Raw genomic sequence first — 15,657 nt, forward strand, 5'->3', positions numbered from 1 at the left:
AGTTTAACATAATTATTCTTTTATTTACAGCACAAATGTCCATTAACAAACATCTTATATACACTTTACCTGACCTCAAAAATGCATATGTTTATTCAGGATGATAAGATGTCCCACATTATATCTAAATGCAACAACAATAGGCTCATGACGTGCTATATATTAAATCAACCCCTGTTGATTTTCAATATCCAATTACTTGCAATAGTTTTGTGCCTGTAGCTATTTGAAAAAGTAACTGCTTGTGAAACAAAGAAAATAGAAATATGATAATGCCTGAACCATATAGAATTACAGAGTCCTCTAGTGGTCAAAATGCTGTATTAGCATGTGCAGCGCCATTGAGGGCTTCCACCATTTTAATGTAGTCAACTGGGTGGCTGAACCCTCTTGGTGGCCTTGTTCGAGTCATGTCTAACCCGGGTCAAGAAGAAAATTGACTACTTCAAAATGGAGATTGCCTCAATGGCACTGCCCATGCTGTCACAGATGCTATAATGGTCCAGATACAAAGATGAAACCCCCATCTAGCGCTATGGCCTGAACCTAATGTGCATTATGGGTAATATTACCCACAATCCCAATACAAATCCAGAATTCAAGACGTGATGTCATTGAAATAAAATAACAGCATTCAACCTTTGCATGCCATCTATGTTTTATTAGGATGTCATACACAAACCATGACATGCTATAAGAATATGTTTGTTATAGAGCGCTTGCCATCATGTCAAGGGGACTCACTTGAAGGGGTCAGCAGTACTTTGTCCATATTCTAAATACATACAGTACATACATTCTTATTTGAATCAACTAATTAGGACAGTATAATGACTTCCATTTACAGATGTCCAAAGACTATATTGAGATGTACATTGATACAACATGTATACATATTTAGAAAACTGGTAATCATAAAATAGCAGGGATGAGATCAATTCCAGAAATTCAATTCAAATCGCTCTCCCTGTAAATCCCATTTAATTAAATTCAAGTTCCGGATCAATCTTTAATTTCAGAGATAATTCCATTCAACTCAATATTATCGCAACAATTCAACAAATTCCAATTCTAATTCAGTTCCCTCAGGCTTTGAGGCTGACCATATCACTGTTCAGACAGCCTAGCTATACCTGAAATATAGAAATACAAGTTGAAATGATTCAAATCAAATCATACAGTCAATGTTTGATGCTATGTGCATTCACTTTATTAACTGGTTTTACAATTCCAATTCAAAAAGTCCAAACAATCTAATTCCAGTTCAATTCCATAGCTTGAAGACTTTTGAGAAAAATGAGAATTTAATTAAAGTCTCCACTTCATGAGTGAATTCAAACAATTTATTGGAATTTTAAATTAAATTAGAATTGACCCCAACCCAGTAAAATAGTAAGGACATATTTCAAATAGAAAATAAAAGTATAAATACAGAACAAAATGCAAGGCGCCACAGCTTTGAATGATTCAGTTCATTTGAAAATAAAATAGATTTGGGTAGAGGCGGCAAAAAGTCATTTGAAAATAGAACTAATCCAAGTGGACCCTCGTTTTTTTACTGACTGTAAGACACAGTGAGCTCCAAAAGTATTGGGACAGTGACACACGTTTTGTTGTTTTAGCTCTGTATCATTTCAAATACAGAGTACAATGACTATAAGGTTAAAGTATCATTTAAAATCCAAAGTGCTGGAGTACAGAGCAAAAAAATACAAATGTGTCACTGTCCCAATACTTTTGGAGCTCACTGTACATACATAACAGTCCATTACTGCATATTCTCAGTTCACATAAAACAGTGAAAAATTATGATCAGCGGCTTACATTCCTTTCAGCGTAATAATATGTATGTCTGCCACATCCAAAATAATGTGTTCAAAGTATAACCAAAAGACAATAAGCTGTGTCGATTTTTAACAGGAAAGGTGACTGACATGACGACAACCCAGAAGTCTAACAAAAACTATCTACTGATTACAATAGGGAGAAAGTGGGAACATTTGTTCTAATATACAGGACAGTTTGATTTGATTGATTCAACAGCACAGTATCTAAAATAAATCACAACTCCATACATAGTACATCACATGAATGAGCACTTCACGATTTACCAAAAAATTACTTTTATTTGTTATCCATCAATCAACGACCTTAGAATGAACTCAACCACCAGCTTATAAGGATCACTAAAAAATAAAGGTTTGATGATATTTCATGGTTTGTACAAATTTCCAGCCATTTTAGTGCAAAAGGCCTCAGGGGAGCACTGGGCTGCAGGTAAGAGAGCAAGTCTGGAGAAAAGCACGATCATTATGTCAATTCATTTAGGCACTGGGTTCTTTATAAACTTGGTACTTGCAATTGGTTTGAAATTTGCCTGAGCTATTTTAAAAGTGGTAAAACATAACCATGCTCAGAAAAGTGCAATTGTCACTTTTGACAACATTTTCCTTGGAGCTGAGAAGGGTGAAATTGTAAGGGGGAAGGAGAAAATAAAGGCTTGAAAAAGAAAGTTTTGTGATTGCATCCCTCTATATGACAGCTGACACTGCTGTGTGTGTGTGTGTGTGTGTGTGTAGACATAAGTGTGTGGTCTTGCATATGTACACTACTGTTCAAAAGTTTGGGGTCACTTAGAAATGTCCATGTTTTTTTCAAGAAAAGCACATTTTCTGTCCTTTAAAATAACATCAAATTGATCAGAAATACAGTGTAGACATTGTTAATGTTGTAAATTACTATTGTAGCAGGAAACGTATCTACATAGTCGTACAGAGGTCCATTATCAGCAACCATCACTCCAGTGTTCCAATGGCACATTGTGTTAGCTAATCCAAGTTTATCATTTTGAAAGGCTAATTGATCATTAGAAAACCCCTTTGTAATTATTGTTAATTTCTGGCAATTTTGAGCCTGTAATCGAACCCACAAATGCTGATGCTGAAGATACTCAACTAGTCTAAAGAAGGCCAGTTTTATTTATTCTTTAATCAGTACAACAGTTTTTAGCTGTGCTAACATTATTATCAATTCGTCTTTTAAAATGATATACTTGGATTAACTAATACAATGTGCCATTGGAACACAGGAGTGATTGATGGTTGCTGATAATGGGCAATGTATGACTATGTAGATATTCCATTCCCCAAAAAATCTGCAGTTTCCAGCTACAACAGTCATTTAAAACATTAATGTCTACACTGTATTTCTGATCAATTTGATGTTATTTTAATGGATATTTTTTTATATATTTTCTTTCAAAAACAAGGACATTTCTAAGTGACCCCAAACTTTTGAACATTAGTGTATGTCCATGCTTGTGTGAAGACATCACACTAGCCTATGATCCACAACAGACCAACGCTAGTTTCCAGATAACAACAGGGCTGAGGTCCTCCCCACCACCACGGGGACACAGTCTATGAGCCCAGCCAGTATGTTCCTGTGCTGGGGAGGGCTATAAACCAGAGTTGTGCACACTAGGGATGGCGTAGAACTTGGACACTCGGCTCTGGGTCGTGGGGTTAAGGCATTCCGACTCCCCGCTCATCTTGAAAAAGACCTCCTGCTCCTGTAGCTTGCGTGTGAATTCCTCCTCCAAGGCCTACATGTGCCAGAAGAAGAAAGACAACAGACTCAAACATCCAAAACAACAACTTACACTGAGGCTATGTCATGATTCTTCACACTGTGCACTTACAAACTCCCAGTCATGGAGTCAAAAGCAATGGATTGGTGTAATGAATGGCTAGAGGAAGTTTCCACCATTGTTACATCCATGCAAGTGCATTTTAGGAGAATCGCAACACATGGATAGGTCTTTGTTTCACCTTCTTCCTGGGCCGTAGTTTCTCCCTCCACTCCTGCAGCTCCTGGCTGTGCTCTTCATCGAGCTCCTTCAGCTTCTGAGTCTCGTGTTCAATCAGGAGATGGCACTTCTCATTCTGAAACACACAACAGCAGGAACAGGGTGACCTACTGGAGCTACCTACATACATAATGGGGATGCCTAGTCAGTTAAAAAACAATGCATTCAACCGAAATGGGTCTTCTGCATTTAACCCAACCCTTCTGAATCAGAGAAGTGCGGGGAGCTGCCTTAATCAACATCATCGGCGCCCGGGGAGTAGTAGTTGTTGGGGGTTCCCTGCCCTGCTGAAGGGCAGAACAGCAGATTTTTCCTCCTTGCTAGCTCAGGGATTCGAACCTGCGACCTTTCAGTTACCGACCCAATGCTCTTAACCGCTAGGCTACCTTAAAAGGAATTGTATCACAATCCGTGTTTTAAGGAAAGGACAATAGCAAAACATGCCAGAATGTCTATCCGCAGGCCTTCATCATTGGTGGAATGTAAGATTCGCCCCATTCTGAGCTGTGAGCTGCGCTGTTCAGCAGCCATGGTGCTGAAACCGACGATCAGCTATCCGTTTTACCTAGCGTTTGACCGTGGTAGGTGTCCATGGTGCTAAAACATTGCTTGTGTGTGCGCCAGTGCATGACACTTTGGAGTTATCACAAGCTCCTTTATTTTAACAGTGCGTTCAGAAAGTATTGAGACCCCTTGACTTTTTCCACATTTTGTTACCTTACAGCTTTATTCTAAAACTGATTAAAACGTGTTAGTGTCATAATATATATTTTCACCAATTTCTCTTCTGACTGAATAGTCCATGATACAAGAGCTGAGGCAACAGAGTGGATGGGCAAAGGTTGGTTTGATGCAGCAATTTGATGGATGCTCATGATGACAACATCTCCCTCAACGTGATCAAGACAAAGGAGATGATTGTGGACTACAGGAAAAAGACGACCGAGCACGCCCCCTTTCTCATCGACGGGGCTGCAGTGGAGCAGGTTGAGAGCTTGAAGTTCCTTGGTGTCCACATCACCAACGAACTAACATGGTCAAAACACACCAAGACAGCTGTGTGTAAGTTGACTATGCAAACAATATGGCATTTCCAACACATTTCTTATAAAAACAAGAAGTGATGCAGTCAGTCTTTCCTCAAATCAGCCAAGAGAGACTGGCATGCATAGTATTAATATCAGCCCTCTGATTACAATTAAGAGCAAAACGTGCCGCTCTGTTCTGGGCCAGCTGCAGCTTAACTAGGTTTTTCGTTGCAGCACTGGACCACACAACTGGACAATAATCAAGATAAGATAAAACTAGAGCCTGCAGGACTTGCTTAGTGGAGTGTGGTGTCAAAAAAGCAGAACATGTCTTTATTACGGACAGACCTCTCCCCATCTTTACAACCATTGAATCTATATGTTTTGACCATGACAGTTTACAATCTAAAGTAACACCAAGTAATTTAGTCTCCTCAACTTGTTCAACAGCCACACCATTCATTACCAGATTCAGTTGAGGTCTAGAACTTAGGGGATTTGTACCTTTCCTAGTGGCTGGGGATTTTAATGCAGGGAAACTTAAATCCATTTTACCAAATTTCCACCAGCATGTTAAATGTGCAACCAGAGGGGAAAAGAACTCGAGACCACCTTTACTCCACACACAGAGACGCATACAAAGCTCTCCCTCGCCCTCCATTTGGCAAATCTGACCATAACGCTATCCTCCTGATTCCTGCATACAAGCAAAAATTAAAGTAGGAAGCACCAGTGACTTGGTCAATACAAACAAAATAGTCAGATGACGCAGATGCTAAACTACAGGATGGTTTTGCTAGCACAGACTGGAATATGTTCCGGGATTCTTCTGATGGCATTGAGGAGTACACCACATCAGTCTTCATCAATAAGTGCATCGATGACGTCGTCCCCACAGTGACTGTACGTACATACTCCAACCAGAAGCTACGGATTACAGCACTGAGCTAAAGGGTAGAGCTGCCGTTTTCAAGGAGAGGGAAATTCTGCTATGCCCTCTGACGAACCACACCGGCTCCGATGCTCGTCGGATGTGGCAGGGCTTGCAAACTATTACAGACTACAAAGGGAAGCACAGCCGAGAGCTGCCCAGTGACGCTAAATGACTTCTATGCTCGCTTCGAGGCAAGTAACACTGAAACATGCATTAGAGCATCAGCTGACCTGGGCGGCTGTGTGATCAAGCTCTCCACAGCCTTTAAACAAGTCAATATTCACAAGGCCACAGGGCCAGACGGATTACCAGGACGTGTACTCAAAGCACGCGCTGACCAACTAGCAAGCGTCTTCACTGACATTTTCAACATGTTTCAAGCAGACCACTATAGTCCTTGTGCCCAAGAACACTAAGGTAACCTGCCTAAATGACTCCGGCCAGTAGCACTCACATCTGTAGCCATGAAGTGCTTTGAAAGGCTGGTCATGGCTCACATAAACACCATTATCCCAGAAACCCTAGACCCACTCCAATCTGCATACAGTCCTAACAGATCCACAGATGATGCAGTCTCTATTGCACTCCACACTGCCCTCCTGGACAAAAGGAACACCTATGTGAGAACGCTATTCATTGACTACAGCTCAGCATTCAACACCATAGTGCCCTCAAAGCTCATCACTAAGCTAAAGACCCTGGGACTAAACACCTCCCTCTGCAACTGGATCCTGGACTTCCTGATGGGCCGTCCCCAGGTGGTAAGAGTAGGTAACAACACATCCGCCACACTGATCCTCAAAACAGGGGCACGTCAGAGGTGTATGCTCAGTCCCCTCCTATACTCCCTGTTCACTCATGACTGCACAGCCAGGCACGACTTCAACACCTTCAATAAGTTTGCCGATGACACAAGAGTGGGAAGGCCTGATCGCTGACAACAACGAGACAGCCTATAGGGAGGAGGTCAGAGACCTGGCCGTGTGGTGCCAGGACTACAACCTCTCCCTCAACGTGATCAAGACCAAGGAGATAATTGTGGACTACAAAGTTATCTGCAAACTTGATTTGGAAGCATGCATGGCCACGCAGTCATGGGTAAACAGGGAGGACAGGAGGGGGCTGAGCATGCGCCATTGTGTTGCCCCTGTTTTGAGGATCAGCATAGTGCAGGTATTGTTGCATACCTTCACCACCTGGGGGTGGCCAGTCAGGAAGTCCAGGACCCAGTTGCACATGATTGAGGTTCAGACTGAGGGCCCCAAGCCTAATGATGAGAATGGAGGTGATTACGGTGTTGAAAGCTGAGCTATAGTCAATGAACAGAATCCTTACATAAATATTCCTCTTGTCCTGATAGGATAGGGCAGTGTGCAGTGCGATGGCATCATCCATGGATCTATTGGGGTGGTATGCAAATTGCAGTGGTTCTAGGGTGTCGAGTAAGGTGGACGTGATATGATCCTTAACTAGCCTCTCAAAGCACCGATGACAGAAGTGATAGTCATTTAGTTCAGTTACCTTCGCTTTCTTGGGTACAGGAACAATGGTGTACATCTTGAATCAAGTGAGGACAGCAGACTTGGATAGGGAGAGATTGAATATGTTCGTAAACACTCCAGCCAGCTGGTCGGTCTGCGCACTCGGGAGGTCCCGGCTCGGGGTGCTGTCTGGGCCTGTACTCACATCGGCCACGGAGAACGAGAGCTCACAGTCCTCTGTAACGGCCAGTGTGAGCAGCACTGTTTTATCCTCGAAGCGGGCAAAGGTGTTTGGCTTGTCAGGGATAAAGACGTCAGTGTCGTGGCTGGTTTTCCCTTTATAACTCGTGATTGTCTGGAGTCCCTGCCACATACATCGTGTCTGAGCCATTTAATTGCGATTCCACTTTGTTTCTGTACTAACTGTTTGATTTCCTGTACCCAAGAAAGCGAAGGTAACTGAACTAAATGACTATCAGGACTGTTTGTATGCAATCATATTCCCAGTCACCTTGCTGTGGTGAAATGCGGTGGTCCCGCTTTAGGTTTTGCGCGATTGCTGCCATCTATCCACGTTTTTTGGTTTGGATAGGTTTTAATCATCACAATGGGAACAACATAGCCTGTACACTTCCTGATGAACTCAGTCACCGTGTCAGTGTATACATCAATGTTATTCTCAGAGGCAACCCGGAACATGTCCCAGTCCGCGTGATCAAAACAGTCTTGAAGCATGGATCCATGCTTCAAGACTGTTTTGATCAGACCAGCATTGAATATACCTCAGCACAGGAACTTCCTGTTTTATTTTCTGGGAGGGGGGAGCAAAATGGAGTCGTGATCGGATTTGCCGAAGGGGGGTCGGGGGAGGGCCTTGTAGCCATCCTGGAAGGGGGAGAAACAATGGTTGAGAGTTTTTGAAGAGCGAGTACTACAGGCGATGTGTTGATAGAACTTCGGTAGCGTTTTCCTCAGATATGCAGTTTCTAGTTTGCACAAGGTCCAGTGTAGTTCCTTGAGAGCTGTCGTGGTATCGGCTTGAGGGGGAATACACATAGCTGTGACGATAATCGAAGAAAATTATCTAGAGAGGTAATGCCGTCTGCATCTGATTGTGAGGTATTCTAGGTCGATTGAACAAATGGACCTGAGTTCCTGCACGTTACCTCAATCACACCATGAGTAGTTAATCATGAAACATACACCTCTGCCTTTTTTCTTCCCTGAGAGTTCTTTATTCCTATCCTAAATGTATTGAAAACCCAGCTGGCTGTATGGATGGGGACAGTACATCCGGAGAGAGCCATCATTCCATGAAACAGAGTACGTCTCTCTGGAAGGAGACCCTCGCCCTGAGCTCGTCAACTTTATTGTCCAGGGACAGAACATTAGCGAGTAATATACTCGGAAGCGGTGGAAGGTGTGTACGCCTCCTGAGTTGGACTAAAAGTCCCCTCCGAAAACGTCTTCACCGGCGGCGTCTTGGATTAGCCTCTGGGATAAGTTCAATCGCCTTAGAAGGTATGAACAAAGGATCCAATTCAGGAAAGTCGTGATACCTGGTCAAAATGATGTTGAGTTTCCGTTTCACTGTATGTAATAATGCTAAGAACATTCTGGGCTAGGGGTAAGTGTGTGTGTGTACCTGAAGCTGCTGCAGCTCTCTGATGTTGGAGTCACACTGCAGCTGCAGGTCTCTCATCTGGTTCTCATGTTTCTGATGTTGATGGAGTCTCTCGTTCTTCTGCCTCTTCTCCTCCTGGGCTGCAAACTGGAACAAAAACACACACCTCACATTATTCTGTTGAAAAAAATATATAACTGTGTGTGTACACACTATAAAATACCTGTTTGATCTTCTCCCTTTCCTGCTCCGGGGTGCCAGGTGCAGAGGTTATGCGGAGGCTCTTCTTGAACATGGCCATGCGTGTCTTGGCATCACCCCGCTGGATCTTCGGCAGACGACCTCTCTCCTGGGCCTGTCTGTTCTTCATCTCCTCAATCAGACGCTGGTTGTAGCGCTGCATCTGCTCCATTTCCTACACGACACATTTCAATTATTAACCTTTATTTGACTAGGGAAGTCAGTTAAGAACAAATTCTTATATCCAATGGCGGCCTACCAAAAGGCAAAAGGCCTCCTGCGAGGATAAAAAAATAAATCAATTGGACAAAACACACATCACGACACGAGACACCACAACACTACATAAAGAGAGACATAAGACAACAACATAGCATGGCAGAAACACCACATGACAACAGCACAATATGGTAGCAGCACAAAACCTGGTACAAACATTATTGGGCACAGACAACAGCAAGAAGTTAGAGACAACAATACATCACGCGAAGCAGCCACAAATGTCAGTAAGAGTGTCCATTCAATACTTTATCCGGATCCACAATAAAATGCATTGGAATGAGAGCTCTAACCTTTCAGCACACTTTCAAATCACCCATTAATGTCAAAATGTAATGCACCTCACAGTCTACCCTCAGTCCAGATTACCTGATGTAGATAATACCAATACTGGATTGTACTTCACCAGAGCTGTTCAGTAGGTCCCAGAGCCCTTACCTTCTCGTGTCTCTTGAGCAGCTGGTGTCTCTGCATGAAGTACTGGTCTTTGAGCTGCTGCTTGAGCAGCTGGTGCTTCTCCTGCAGGTGGCGCTCTTCCAGCTCCCACATGGCTGCCTCTCGAGCTGAGGGAGGAGGCCAGAGACACGTCAGGCGGGGTGGTAACGCAACACACACACACACAAGCAGCATTTCCGGTAAAGAGCACCATCTGGCAAGACAGGCTGGTCACAAATAAGTCATTCAGGAAATTGCATCACTGTGGTGGGAAAGTTATAACACAAAACTCCACTGAGAACTTCACCATTTACAATAGTATTATTTCACTATCAAATCCTTGGCTACCCGTGAAGTCATGTTAAATGATTGAGATCTCTCTCTTAGGCAGTCTCTTTATGGTAGTCTGTGGTAAGTATATGTATTTTTTCACAAAGCTGTTGTATGTGGCTAGGTTTGCTGTGTTCATAAGACTCTGTGGTACTGTACATTTCTCCCTCACCTCTCATGAGCTGTTGTATCTGGTTAAGTTTGAAAAGTGCATTCGGAAATAATTCATTCCCGATTTCCTTTTACATAAAATATATATATATTTTTTCAAATCTACCATAACGACAACCTGAAAACTGGTTTTAGACATTTTTGCTAATTTAAAAAAAGAAATCCCTTTACATAAGTATTCAGACCCTTTGCTATGAGACTCGAAACTGAGCTAAGGTGCATCCTGTTTTCATTGACCATCCCTGGGATGATTGGAGTCCACCTGTGGTAAATTCAATTGATTGGACATGATTTGGAAAGGCACACACCTGTCTATATAAGGTCCCACAATTGACTGTGTCAGAGCAAAAACCAAGCCATGAGGTTGAAGGTATTCTCCGTAGAGCTCCGAGACAGGATAATGTTGAGGCACAGATCTGGGGAAGGGTACCAAAACATTTCTGCAGCATTGAAGGACCCAAGAACACAGTGACCTCCATCATTTTTAAATGGAAGACCTTTGGAACCACCAAGACTCTTCCTAGAGCTGGCCACCCAGCCAAACTGAGCAATCGGGTGAGAAGGACCTTGGTCAGGGAGGTGACCAAGAACCCAATGGTCACTCTGATAGAGCTCCAGAGTTCCTCTGTGGAGATGGGAGAACCTTCCAGAAGCACAACCATCTCTGCAGCACTCCACCAAATCAGGCATTTATGGTAGACTGGCCAGATGAAAGACACTCCTCAGTAAAAAGCACATGACAGACCGCTTGGAGTTTGCCAAAAGGCACCTAAAGGACTCTCAAGACCATGAGAAACAAGATTCTCTTGTCAGATGAAACCAAGATTGAGCTCTTTGGCCTAAATGCCAAGTATTGTCTGGAGGAAACCTGGCACCATCCCTACGATGAAACATGGTGGTGGAAGCATCATGCTGTGGGGATGTTTTTCAGCAGCTGGGACTCAGTCAGGATCGAGAGAAAGACGAACAGAGAAAATTACAGAAAGATCCTTGATGAAATCCTGCTCCAGAGCACTCAGGACCTCAGACTGGGGCAACGGTTCACCTTCCAACAGGACAACGACTCTAAGCACACAGCCAAGACAACGTAGAAGTGGCTTCGGGGACAAGTCTCTGAATGTCCTTGAGTGGCCCAGTCAGAGCCCGGACCTGAACCCAATCAAACACCTCTTGAGAGACCTGAAAATATCTGGGTAGCGACGCTGCCCCATCCAACCTGACAGAGCATGAGAGGATCTGCAGAGAAGAATGGGAGAAACTCCCAAAATACAGGTGTGCCAAGCTTGTAGCGTCATACCAAAAAATACTTGAGGTTGTAATTTCTGCCAAAGGTGCATCAACAAAAGTACTGAGTAAATGGTCCGAATACTTCTGTAAATGTGATTGTTTTTTTTTGTTGTGCAAAAATTTCTAAAATTCTGTTTTTTCTTTGTCATTATGGGATATTGTGTGTAGATTGATGTGGGCAAAAACAATTTAATCCATTTTAAAATAAGGCTGTAACGCAACAAGATGTGGAAAAATTCAACAAGTCTGAATACTTTCTGAATCCACTGATTTCATAGCTCTCTATGGTACTGTAAATCTCTCTCTCACGAGCTGTTGTATGTGGTTAAGTTTGCTGTATTATAGCGCTCTATGGTACTGTAAATCTCTCTCTCACCTCTCATAAGCTGTTGCTTGTGGTTGAGGCAGTCTCTCTCGATGGTGGCGATCTCATGTTTGTGCTGTTGGATGATCTTCTTCAGGGCTCCATCCAACTCCTGCTGCTGCTTCTGCAGAAACTCCTGCTCCTGAGGATGGAGAGAAGGGATAGAGAGAGAGGGGGTATGGGGGACAGAAAGGGAGTGAGCAGGGATAAGGGGAGGAAGTGGGGCAAGGTAAAGGTATCAGAGGGTGATAAGAGGACAATACGTGGGTAGATGGGGGTTCATTGACAGAAGATGGAGGGATGAGACATGGGCATGGGGAGGAGGGATGCAGGAGATGGTGGGGTAAAAAACAGACAAATGGTGCGAGTGAGGTATAGAAATGAGGCATGGGGATAAGGAACATTTAGAAAGGACAGGGGGTTAAGAGTTGATGACAGAGAGGGGAGAGAGAAGGAAAGAGGCAAACATGAGTGATTTTATTTATTGTGCATCACACACCAGGGACAGCCAGAACAGTGCAGACTACATGAAGGAACTTATAAATACCATGCCAACCACTACTATAGATCAACACAGTACAGTACTACACTCCAAAGAAGAAGCACATCATTGACTGCAGTCAGTGGGGCAAAGAGACAGTCAGAAGTCACGGGAATGATCCAACATTTGAGGAATGGATGGAAAGAGAGAAAAACATTTAACAACCCAGTCGAGATCCACAGTTTCCATGTATGACGACATCCAAATTGACATTCACAGAAAGAGTAAATTATACATAACATCATTACGGTCAAATAATATGCCTGGTTATTGTTGCTGAGGGGTATGTTTTACATGATTATTAAACATGAAACCAACGTTATTGTCCTGGTCATGCCTTTTGAAGCCATCATTGAGGAAAAGCTTTCCAATAGAAAATTAAGTTTAAAGATTCACTATGCAGAAATTGCTCTGCCATTTCCTGGATGTAATAGTAATACCTCATTTCAGTTTGTGACAAAACAAGCCAGTATAGTGTAGAGAATCATTGTACCATCTAAACCACAGTGAAGTATATTTTCCATAACAAAAAAAAATAGTATTTTGAGCTGTTTGAAGCTGGTGTACAAAACCGAAAGTAAGACGCAACTTAAGTAAGACTAAACTTAAGAACCGAAAGCACAGAAATAACGCACATAGAACCGATCTACCGCTTCTTAGACAAGCTTTCAACGAGAATGACAGATCTGTAACTGACATTTCCGTGTGAATTTGTTCGGGTCGCCCAGAAAGTGACATATTGCAGATTTATCAATGATTAATTCTCTGATATTTCTCAGCAGGCTACACTACTATAACATTTACAATATTATACTTATTCACTTCTTAGGTTTAATCCAAGAGTGTTAGCATAACCTAGAGTTACCATAAAATACTCTCCATTGGATCACACCACAAAAAAAGGTTCAGCTCTGTTGCAGTCTCCCAAACAGAGTGTGATGTCACAGGTGGGGGCGTAACATACAGGACACATTTACAGTTACAGTGCGTGGCAGAAGAGATATCAAACAGAAGGAGAAGTACCAGTGTGGCAACACAGTGACAACACTGCAATACATTGACACCACAATGCTCGCATGTGCAGTCTCCATCTCAATCAGGTTTACACTTTGACGAAGACATACACATGTGAGCAGGAGGCCCGGTAGAGACGGAGAGGGGGTGACAACTTACATCCTGCATCTGAGCGTTGAAGAGAGCACATGAGGACAACTGAAAAGACTGTATCATAATCTGGGCCACACCCTGTGGAGGAGAGCACACAGCGCACTCATCCAGATCAGGGAGAGCACACGCTACACACAGCAGGCTGAGGAAAACACACACAAAAGACACACAAAGACCGACAGACACAGGCTAAGAAACACACCCGCACACCCAAAGACAGACACTCGCCTCGACACAGGCCGAGAAACACAAAGACAATCCAGTCAACAGGAACAACCACACGCACACACCAGACACACTCTCCCGGAGTTTCTAAACCTTTTTCTGCTTCAGGGGTAGACTAAAGCAGGAGTGAGGCGCATGGCACAGTAGGAGGACGAAGTTAATTCAATTCAGGTTATTCATATGCATAAAGAATACAGGATGGGTTAGTGTCGTTGTCCTATTCATGCGTGGTCAGATTGAGTTGCCTGTGCAGTAGGAACTACTAGTCACACTTCTATTCCAGCGATCAATACAAAACTGTGTTAAACTTCCATGCTCCCTTTCTGATTAGCTCCTTCTTTGATGGTCAGGTAAAGAGCTAACCAACTCCTGAAAACAATCATTTCAAAAATGGAGGGAAAAAGAACAAGAGGGATGAGATCTTGTCCTCAACAATAGTCAGAGACATTTGAAGAGGGGTGTATTTGTGGGACAAGATTTGAGAAAGTGTGTGTGTGAGTGAGTGAACATTTACCTTTGGAGTCTGAATGAGAGATAGATCTTCCTTTAAGAGTTTCATGAGCGCTCTCCTCATGAATTTGGGTGACTGTTCAACTTCCTGTTTCACCTATAGTGTGGGAAAACTGGGAGTTGTAGTTTCCTGGACAGCTATGTACGGCAGCCATAATAACTTGGGAAAAGTCATGCAAGGACCTGATGAATTAATTTAGATATTCACAAACCCTGGTTTGATTGATAGTGTCTCCACGCTAGATCTCCAAGGGGTCGGTGTTCGATTTAATGAGGAAATGTTTTGCTTTGTTTGATTAGAAGAGTGTCCAAAACCTTTAGCGCAAAGATATGTTTCCAGTGTTTGAGGGATTAGAGTTGATTAGTTTCTGTTGACAGACTTGATACCTGCATGATTAAATCAGCTTGCAGTGTTAAATAGGAAAACAAGCTTGTCTGGAATAATTCCCTAGTGTTACCTTCCCACCATGCAAGTCCTTTAGAGAGATTTAATCTTAAGTACAGAATGCTTCCACAGTGATCTCAAAAGAAGGTGCACACTACTAATCCAGTCTGTAAAATATAATTTTTAGTTTTGACCACAGACAGCTAAGGCAGTTTTGTTGAGACATGGCACCAAAATAATTTCCAGAGGTTTCTCCTAACCACAGTTATTCTTTTGTCAAGACATTCTCTTGAGACAGCTTGGTATTTGAATGTGCATCAATCTTGGGATCACTGGTCAGTAAGAAAACCCCCAATAGGAAAAGGCCTAAACTGCTACAATACTTCCCAAGGCCATTGAAGTGTTTCATCAAAGATGTAATCCTATGAGCCTTTAACAAAATGAGTTTCCCAAAACCTGCCACCCCATCACCAAGCCCAACTCACACACACTCACACAAGCGACATGGTTACTTACACATAAATACAGTACAGTCAAATACATTTATGGACTAATATAACTTATAATACAATATAAATAGCCATATAATACAATATGAAATTTAACAATATATAAAACAACTATGCCAGAAAGAAATATGGATTTTAAAGATTCATTCCAGGAGCCAGTGCAGATCCTGTATAGGTTCGAAGTAGTTGCTATGTTCAGTTGAACAGCGAGAACGGTCAGTCTAATCAGGTGTGTAGGATTGCCATGCATGTATGAAATAACCACCATCACAGAGTTAG

The 15,657-nt window shown here is 42.7% G+C and overlaps 1 protein-coding gene across 3 annotated transcripts in view; it reads right to left on the minus strand.

Annotated features, from left to right (window-relative positions):
- Positions 1 to 2: 2 nt before the first annotated feature.
- Positions 3 to 15,657, minus strand: part of slka (STE20-like kinase a) — a 35,271-nt gene continuing 19,616 nt past the window's right edge. Inside the window, exons 13-19 of one of the 3 annotated variants that reach the window (XM_020481815.2) lie at positions 14,489 to 14,581; positions 12,054 to 12,183; positions 9,893 to 10,017; positions 9,159 to 9,350; positions 8,957 to 9,082; positions 3,831 to 3,944; positions 3 to 3,604 (exon numbers count right to left, since the gene is read on the minus strand). In XM_020481815.2, coding sequence (XP_020337404.1) covers positions 3,458 to 3,604; positions 3,831 to 3,944; positions 8,957 to 9,082; positions 9,159 to 9,350; positions 9,893 to 10,017; positions 12,054 to 12,183; positions 14,489 to 14,581 — 927 coding nt within the window. In that variant the 3' untranslated portion in view covers positions 3 to 3,457. Of the gene's footprint in view, positions 3,605 to 3,830; positions 3,945 to 8,956; positions 9,083 to 9,158; positions 9,351 to 9,892; positions 10,018 to 12,053; positions 12,184 to 13,755; positions 13,828 to 14,488; positions 14,582 to 15,657 lie in introns of all 3 variants that reach the window. The other 2 variants (XM_020481817.2, XM_020481818.2) reach the window with 2 other exon arrangements.

This window comes from Oncorhynchus kisutch, linkage group LG4 (genome assembly GCF_002021735.2).
Source record: "Oncorhynchus kisutch isolate 150728-3 linkage group LG4, Okis_V2, whole genome shotgun sequence".
Lineage (NCBI taxonomy): Eukaryota > Metazoa > Chordata > Actinopteri > Salmoniformes > Salmonidae > Oncorhynchus > Oncorhynchus kisutch.